Here is a 7,256-nt window from a genome sequence, read left to right on the forward strand (position 1 = left end):
TGGGGGTTTGCTCGAAGCTCCCGCCCCCCACAACTCGACGTCTTATTGGCTGCGGCGCACCCTGAGCCCGCCCCCAGCTCGTTCCCGCAAGCGGCCGGGGTGGGCCCCACTTCTCCGCGCACGCGCGGTGAAGGGCGGCCGGCGCCCAGCAGGCGCGAGGCGCCAGGCGCGCGTGCGCCGCGCTGTGGGGGCGGTGCCGGCGGTGACGTGCAGGGCGCCCCGCCCTCCCTCCCTCCCCGCTCGGCGTCCCCGCGCGGGCGGAAGCGGGCGGTGCGCGGCGCGGCAAGATGGCGGCGGCCGGGCGGCGGTGCGCCGTGGCGTGGCTGGCGCTGGCGGCCGTCGCGGCGGCGCTGGCGCTGGCGCAGGGCAGGCGGAGCCAAGTGAAGACGCTGACGGACGGCACGTGGCGGGAGCTGCTGGAGGGCGAGTGGATGGTGGAGTTGTGAGTCGGGAGGGGGGTGCTCGGGCCGGCTCCTTCCCCCGGGGCGGCGGGGCGGGGGGGTCTCTCAGCGGTCCCCGCCCGACGCAGCCGGCGGCGCCTCCCCGCCGCCCCCGGCCCCCGTTGGTGACAGCTTTCCTCTGGCTCCAGCTATGCCCCGTGGTGCCCCGCCTGCCAGAACCTGCAGCCCGAGTGGGAGAAGTTCGCCGAGTGGGGAGAGGATCTTGAGGTGAATATTGCTAAAGTGGACGTGACCGAGCAGCCAGGTGAGCAAAGCTTGCGTGGGCGTTTATACGCCCCCCCTCCTTTGTGTTTCCTGACTTTTTTCGGCACTTAGGCAAAAGTTCTGGTGTCAGTGTGCTTTTCTGAAACCACTGACTCTGTTTATTTTTTAAAATCAGAATAACACAGATGTTTAGTGAGCTCTCCTGGAGGCAGATTGCTATATTTGGGCTAAGTGATCTAGTCTTTCATCATACATAAAGGAACTAGAGGTTTCCTCTGCAGAGTGGATTGGAGGACTTCAAGGAGATGTTTGGTTTTATGAAAGTATTATAAAGAAGGAGAATCTGGTTTTGGTCATCTGGTCTTCCCCTGTGGCAGTACCTCTCTTGGCTGACAAAAAGGAAGCTCAGGGAGTCTGATCTCTCTTAGCTGAAGCTGCCTTCTGTTGATTTCCCTTATGTTTGTGTAAAAAACAAACAAACAACCCCCCCCCCCCACCTTGCCCAACCTTGTAAAAATAACCTTGAAGCTGGTACTTTTTTCCAAAGTCATATTAGAACTTCTGAAACTTGTCTTACTTGAATTATTGTACGCGAGCACTGGAGGTTACAGAGCATGTGGAAGAAGAGAGAATCTTTTTCTGAAGAGTTAAGGCCAAAATAGTCAAGTATAATGGTTGTTAGCCCCAGACATCTCTTTTTCCATAGAGAAAATTTCTCTCTCCTTGTCCTGGGATGCTTCTTTTAAACTGTGCCCTGCCTTGTTGATATGCACAAGTTTGTGTTTGATCGGAATTAAAGGTTGATACCTGAAAGCAGCTTTTCTTATGAACTTTAAGATGTATAAGAAATATTTCTAGTCTTTTCTTCTTATATTGGAGTGCACTACTATTCTGAAAATATCTGTTTTCTTACAGGATTAAGTGGACGATTTGTCATAACAGCTCTTCCTACCATCTATCAGTAAGTATACAGTGCGCTGGTTTTTTTGGAGGAGAGAGGAAATGTCATTTTCTTTTTTTGGTGGAAGCGAATGAGATTTATCAAGTTCTGTAAGAACGTGGGTAACTTTGCACAAAAAGAACCATTTTCTTATCTAATCTGACTTTACAATGCCACCAATATTTTTCTTTTCCCTTCAGGCCTCATTTGTTTCATCCCTTCATGGGCGTTTCTGTTTTGCAATCTTTTCTCTGTAGGTTGGTCTTAATGCCATTGTGTGGCAATTTTATTAAGACGACCATTATTTTTGGGGGGATCACAACCTGAAGCTAGCAAAGATGCACTATTATACTTGGAGTCAAGATGCTCAGAAAACATTTTAGAAACAACGTTGTCTGAAGCAAAATAAAAAGGGAATAGCCAAAGTGAAGGGGAAATATGTTTGTAAGTGGAAGCAAATTTTGCATGCTTGGACTAAAACAAAGGTCTATTTTTTTGTTTTACAGTTGTAAAGATGGAGAGTTTAGGAGATACCAAGGTGCAAGAACTAAAACTGATTTCATAAATTTCATCAGTGATCAGGAATGGAAGTCCGTGGAACCTGTTTCATCATGGTTCGGTCCTTCCTCTTTTCTGTAAGTTTTGGTATGATTACAAAAATTTGTCATCAAACATACACACTTCAAGGACATGCTCAGACGACTTCTTAGGTGTGCCATACCTGGTGCTGCATGCGGAAGCAGAGGTAGATGTTGGTCCTTAGCTTCACAGCAGCTCAGGCAGCAGCTCTGTGCTAGTAAGGAGTGTGTGAGCGTGTAGTGTATGTCATGCCTCGTTCCTCAGCGGTGGGAGAATAGCAAAGGTCTCCTGAGTAAGGTTTACTTTAAGGTTTCAAAAGTGTAGCTGGAGGTATTATTATGTTAAACTGTTCTAGATAATTTACTGATGCTTGAAATTCTTCTTTTGATTATACAGCAGAAAGCTGCTTTGCCCAACTAAATTCTAGAAAGTTAGCAAATAAAAACTTGAAAACAGTGTAGCAACATAGTTGTATAATAGGGGCTGGTTATTTAAGAAAGCACTGCCATCTGTAGTAAAGTTAAAACCAGCGTGGAGGGGTTGAGGGTTAGGGAATAGTGATGTGGTGATACCTTGTAGTCTGAGAAGATGGTCTCTGGAATACCCTTTGGTTTGGTAGCTTTGAAATGCTTTTAGTTACTGTTGCATATGCTGTGGGGTGGGGAGAAAGAAGTGATTTCAGGACTTAAGTGACTGAGTGATAATGCACACTGGGGACACCATCGGTTGAGGGAAGTGAACCCAATTGTTCATTGTTTTATTTTTCAGTTGAGAGACATTAGTCGTAGTGTGCTGAAAGGAGGCTGGATTTTAGGTGTTCAGTTTAAGAAATGTTACACTAGACCTTTTCTGTGGCTGTTGTGGGCAGCTCAGCATTGTTACTTTGGTAACTTTGATACTTTTAACACCATCCGAATCTTGAAACTGTGTGATTGATCTTCTGTAACATATTGGCCCACAGGGGAGAATGTAGGTGCAGGAGTACTAATTTTAGGATTAAGAAGTTTTCTATTGCAAGTGTTTGTGCATAGTGAAACATTATGCATGCCTCTGTTCACGGCTGTCCTCTTCTGTGGCTCACTTATTAGCAGCTTATCCTGGCTTAATATTTCAAATTCTCCTTTCCTTTAGAAAAAGTGAATACTTAATGCTAAAGTTTTACAACAGTGAAATAGCAGAACCAGCAGACTACATATGGCAGTTAGCCTGGTTTGGTTCACCTATGTGAAAAACAAGGCATCAGTCTATTTTAAATATAACATCCAGATGCTTAATTCTTTATTTCTTAAATAGAGCTCCAGCTGCTTCTCATAGGCTGTGGTTCCAAATATAATTTAGAACATAAAAGTCACTGAAATTCATATGTCAGCAGGTACAAGTTGAAGAAGTTTTGGAGTAGGTAATTCTCTGCATTTGAAATATTGTGTGATAAATAAACCTGATGTTGGTACCAGCGGCTGCTTTGTAGGAAATGTGTGTTTACTGAGTAAAAGGCATAACAGAACATAGAAAAGTCACAGAACGTAAAAAGAGCGGTTAGAAGGGAAACCTGGCATGAGCGGAAAGTTGTTCAGTGTGAGTCTAAATAATAACTAGTCAGGCAAATTGGAACAGACTCGTGACTGGCTTAAAAAAGATGTTTTCAGTTACTCTTTTCTGCTTTGTTTCAGGATGAGCAGTATGTCTGCTTTGTTTCAGTTGTCAATGTGGATCAGGGTATGTGCTTGGATTTGAACTTTATTTTATTTTAACAGACATGATATTTAGCTGTTCATGAAACAATTCCCATGTCTTTTATTCTAGCATTGCCACGGTTATTTGACAGAAAATGTTGGAATACCAGTTTGGGGTTCGTATGCCATTTTCGCATTGGCAACTCTCTTCTCAGGACTGATACTGGGGCTTGTAAGTAAACCACTTGAACTAGGTTGTCATGTGACTGCTGTGTTACACTGATGTACAGAATGTTTAGAGATTTAAACTTGTCTGTCTTGGGTTTCAGATAATGGTGTTCTTAGCAGACTGTCTCTGTCCATCCAAAAGGCACAGACAACAGCAGTACCCCTATTCAAGTAAGCCCACTGTATACTTCTGATTCAGTGAAGCTATTTGATAAATCTATATAATAAAAATTGGGGTGTAACTTGTGTCAGCAGGACAGGAAATCTAGTATAGAAGTTTCTGCTGGTACAAAATTTTAAGTGACTGTTATTTGAAAGTATTAGCTGGCTTAAGTTTGTTCAAATTCTGAGCTGGTCTGCGATATTTTTTTTAAAAAAGTGTTCTTCACAGGATAACTCTTTTATTTGTGTGTGTATGTGTTTTCTTTTCCCCTTAAGAAAAGCTAGCTCCAGAGTCAGCTCAGCTATTGAAAAAGCTGGATGAAGAGCAAGAAGCAGATGAGGAAGATCTTTCAGATGATGAAATAGAGGATAAAGAGGTGTCCAACAGAAACTCTTCGATGAATGCTGTAAGACAGCGCCCAGTGAACCCTGCTACTACAATGGATAAATCTTAGTTTTATTTGCATGCAGGATTACTGTTTGTGAGTCACTAACTCAAAAGCAGTTGAATGTATCAAATCCTTCAGCTTGAAGAGAGGAGTGACTCCTGTCATGATAGTATTGATGCATTTCACTAATTCAGAAAAAAGATACTTTTTATCTTTGGCATCAGGTATTCAAAACTAAAACATGCTGTTGCAAATGGCTGAAACTTCTCCTGTCTGTGTGCAGAGAAGTGCCAAGAAATAATTTGTGTGGCTTTTCGAATGACTTGTTCTATAGTTGTTTTACAGAATATAAGCCAGTGTACTCGTTGCATTAGGGAACATTAGGAAGGAAAATGCACTAACTTTTTTGCCATTAAAGCATTCAGAAAGGTTTCTCAGTATAAATCTATCTAGTTGTGCTCTGAAGAAATGCTGAGGGGAAAAATTCCTTCAATTATTGGACCTTCTCCAGGCGACAAAAAAATGTTTTAAATGATCTAGTTCTTTTGCTATGACAATGAATGCTGCAAAAAAAATCCAATCTTCCTTCATCCAGATCTCTTACTAGAGGCCGCCCTTCATTTTGTAAGTTGCTGAGACCAATGCGGAGTATATTGATTGTCTTCAAAATGAAGCAGCAACTTGCTAATGTTGAATAAGCATTAGCAAGAAAGATTTTCCCTTTACTAGAATGAAGATGCATTTTGCAAAATACTTGTATTGTTCTATTCTGCATTCTTTTCCCTGCTCTCCTGACTTTTCAAGTCAGCTTCTGCATTATGAGTTAAAATCAGAGCTCTGTATTTCCAGTTTGGAATATGATATGAAAATATGATCTGATGACACTATGTTTTGACCTGACGTCAGAAGAGCAGTGGAAGAATGTAACATCTCATTCATAGTTCAGCAGGCTTCTTACTCTGCTTGCTGAGGATGTGAAAGTTCAGAGGTACTGTATGAAATACTTAGTATTGACAAAGTAATTTCTGGCTGCCTTCTTTTTTTGAGGAAAAGGTATTTTTGATTTCTGTTTACAAGCTTCTGAGCATTTATTTTTTGAATATATTTGAGACAAATTACTATGAGCTTCTGAAGAAAGCAAGATGTTGTATCTTCTGCCTGCCAATAGAAATAGCATACACTCCTGACCCATTCCTCAGTGTGAATTTTCTCTTTAACCGGAAGTTGATGCATGTTGAAAAAACTTGAGCACAAAACTCTAGACATGCATCAGAGTGCTCTTCTGCCCCATTTTGATTTGTAAGGGAGTGTTCAGGTCACTGTCATTAGTGTGGTACACAACTCTTCTGCTCTTTCAAATACTACATGACTGCTATAGCTGGCAAGTAAGTAAAAACAAGTTAGCATTTGCTACTAGAGCACAGACAAGTGACACGGAGAACTGATCCAGAGGAGCTAAAACACAAGCTCAAGAATACCCCAAAGCTCTTTTGGGAAATGATCTTCCTCTTCAGAGTAATAAACTTGCTCTGATCCAGCACAAAATCAAGCTCCCTTGAAATAATCTGAAGCGCTGTTTCTCTGAGACATTTGTCATCTTTTGAAACCTCAACTGTAGTTGAAGGAGTGATCTCTGGTATAGACACCTACTTAAAATAAATGTAAATTTTTTCGTGATTAGATTACTGTGATATTCCTGTAATAACATTACTACCTTTATTCAGAGGAGCAGAAGTTCCCTTCTGAAATGCATCTTGTGCTTCTGCTGACTGTTCACATCCGCTGTGCTGGAGTTAGGGTGGAGTGAGTGAAAGCCGGAGTGCTCGTCTTTGCCATCCTCACAGGTGGAAGTTACTGGAGGTGCGCTGTGTAGTGCAGAGTCTCTGGCTGACTAGAAACCTACTATTTGCAGTGATTGCTTTTTAGAACATGAACAGGAGGTTCTTATTCTATTCTGAAGACTACAGAAAACTATGCTTCTTGGTGAAGTAATTCTACTCTGAAAAAATAACAAGTAGCAAGTCGCAATGACTGAATCAAACGGGGTTAGTTTACACATAGGGCACACTTCTGTTGAGTGTGACTCCTACCCATTCATCCTGCTGTATGGCAGTAGAACTCTGCTTGTTGTTAATACATTGTCAATAATTTATGCTTAACCAAATCTTCCTAAAAATCCAACCAGGCTGTACCTGGTCTCAACTTGAAATAACTACTTATTTTTCTTTTTTAACAGAATGTCATCTTTTCTGTTTTCACAAAACCATCTTAAAACAATATACCCTAATCATTTTTTTAAAAAACCTGTAGTCTACTGTTTTCTGATTTTTATTTTCTCTGTGTAGAAATAAAAAGAATGCATATAAGCATTGGACCACTGTATCTTGCATTCCTTTAATTTACATATTCCTTCAGTTAATTTCTGAAGTATATGCAAGTGAAAGGTTAGTTTAATGATGAGGACACTTAGGCTTTCTAGCAGGCCTGTTCTCGATTTTTTTTTTTTTTTTTTTCCTTTAGCTTTCATCTCAGTGGGCTTGTTGTAGGCCTGGCAGGCAGTTGACAAATCTGTGTCAATAGTAAACTTGATTGCAACTCATTGAGACTGTGAGCATAGAAG

General features: G+C 41.8%; 1 protein-coding gene across 1 annotated transcript; it reads left to right on the top strand.

Moving 5' to 3' along the window:
• The first annotated feature begins 223 nt into the window (after window positions 1-223).
• Window positions 224-7,010, top strand: TMX1 (thioredoxin related transmembrane protein 1). The gene is made up of 8 exons (XM_026118333.2): window positions 224-442; window positions 590-705; window positions 1,581-1,626; window positions 2,112-2,240; window positions 3,855-3,900; window positions 3,988-4,089; window positions 4,187-4,256; window positions 4,524-7,010. Exons 1-8 carry the CDS (start codon window positions 288-290, stop codon window positions 4,700-4,702), a joined length of 843 nt encoding a protein of 280 aa, XP_025974118.2. The 5' UTR covers window positions 224-287; the 3' UTR covers window positions 4,703-7,010.
• Window positions 7,011-7,256: the final 246 nt, after the last annotated feature.

This window comes from Dromaius novaehollandiae, chromosome 5 (assembly GCF_036370855.1).
Source record: "Dromaius novaehollandiae isolate bDroNov1 chromosome 5, bDroNov1.hap1, whole genome shotgun sequence".
Lineage (NCBI taxonomy): Eukaryota > Metazoa > Chordata > Aves > Casuariiformes > Dromaiidae > Dromaius > Dromaius novaehollandiae.

Bases quoted from the DNA above. Each gene is read 5' to 3' on its own strand.
- TMX1 (XM_026118333.2), top strand. From the start codon at position 288: ATGGCGGCGGCCGGGCGGCGGTGCGCCGTGGCGTGGCTGGCGCTGGCG. The intron at 443-589 runs GTGAGTCGGGAG...CTCTGGCTCCAG, and splicing joins GGCGAGTGGATGGTGGAGTT to CTATGCCCCGTGGTGCCCCG. The intron at 3,901-3,987 runs GTATGTGCTTGG...CTTTTATTCTAG, and splicing joins AGTTGTCAATGTGGATCAGG to CATTGCCACGGTTATTTGAC.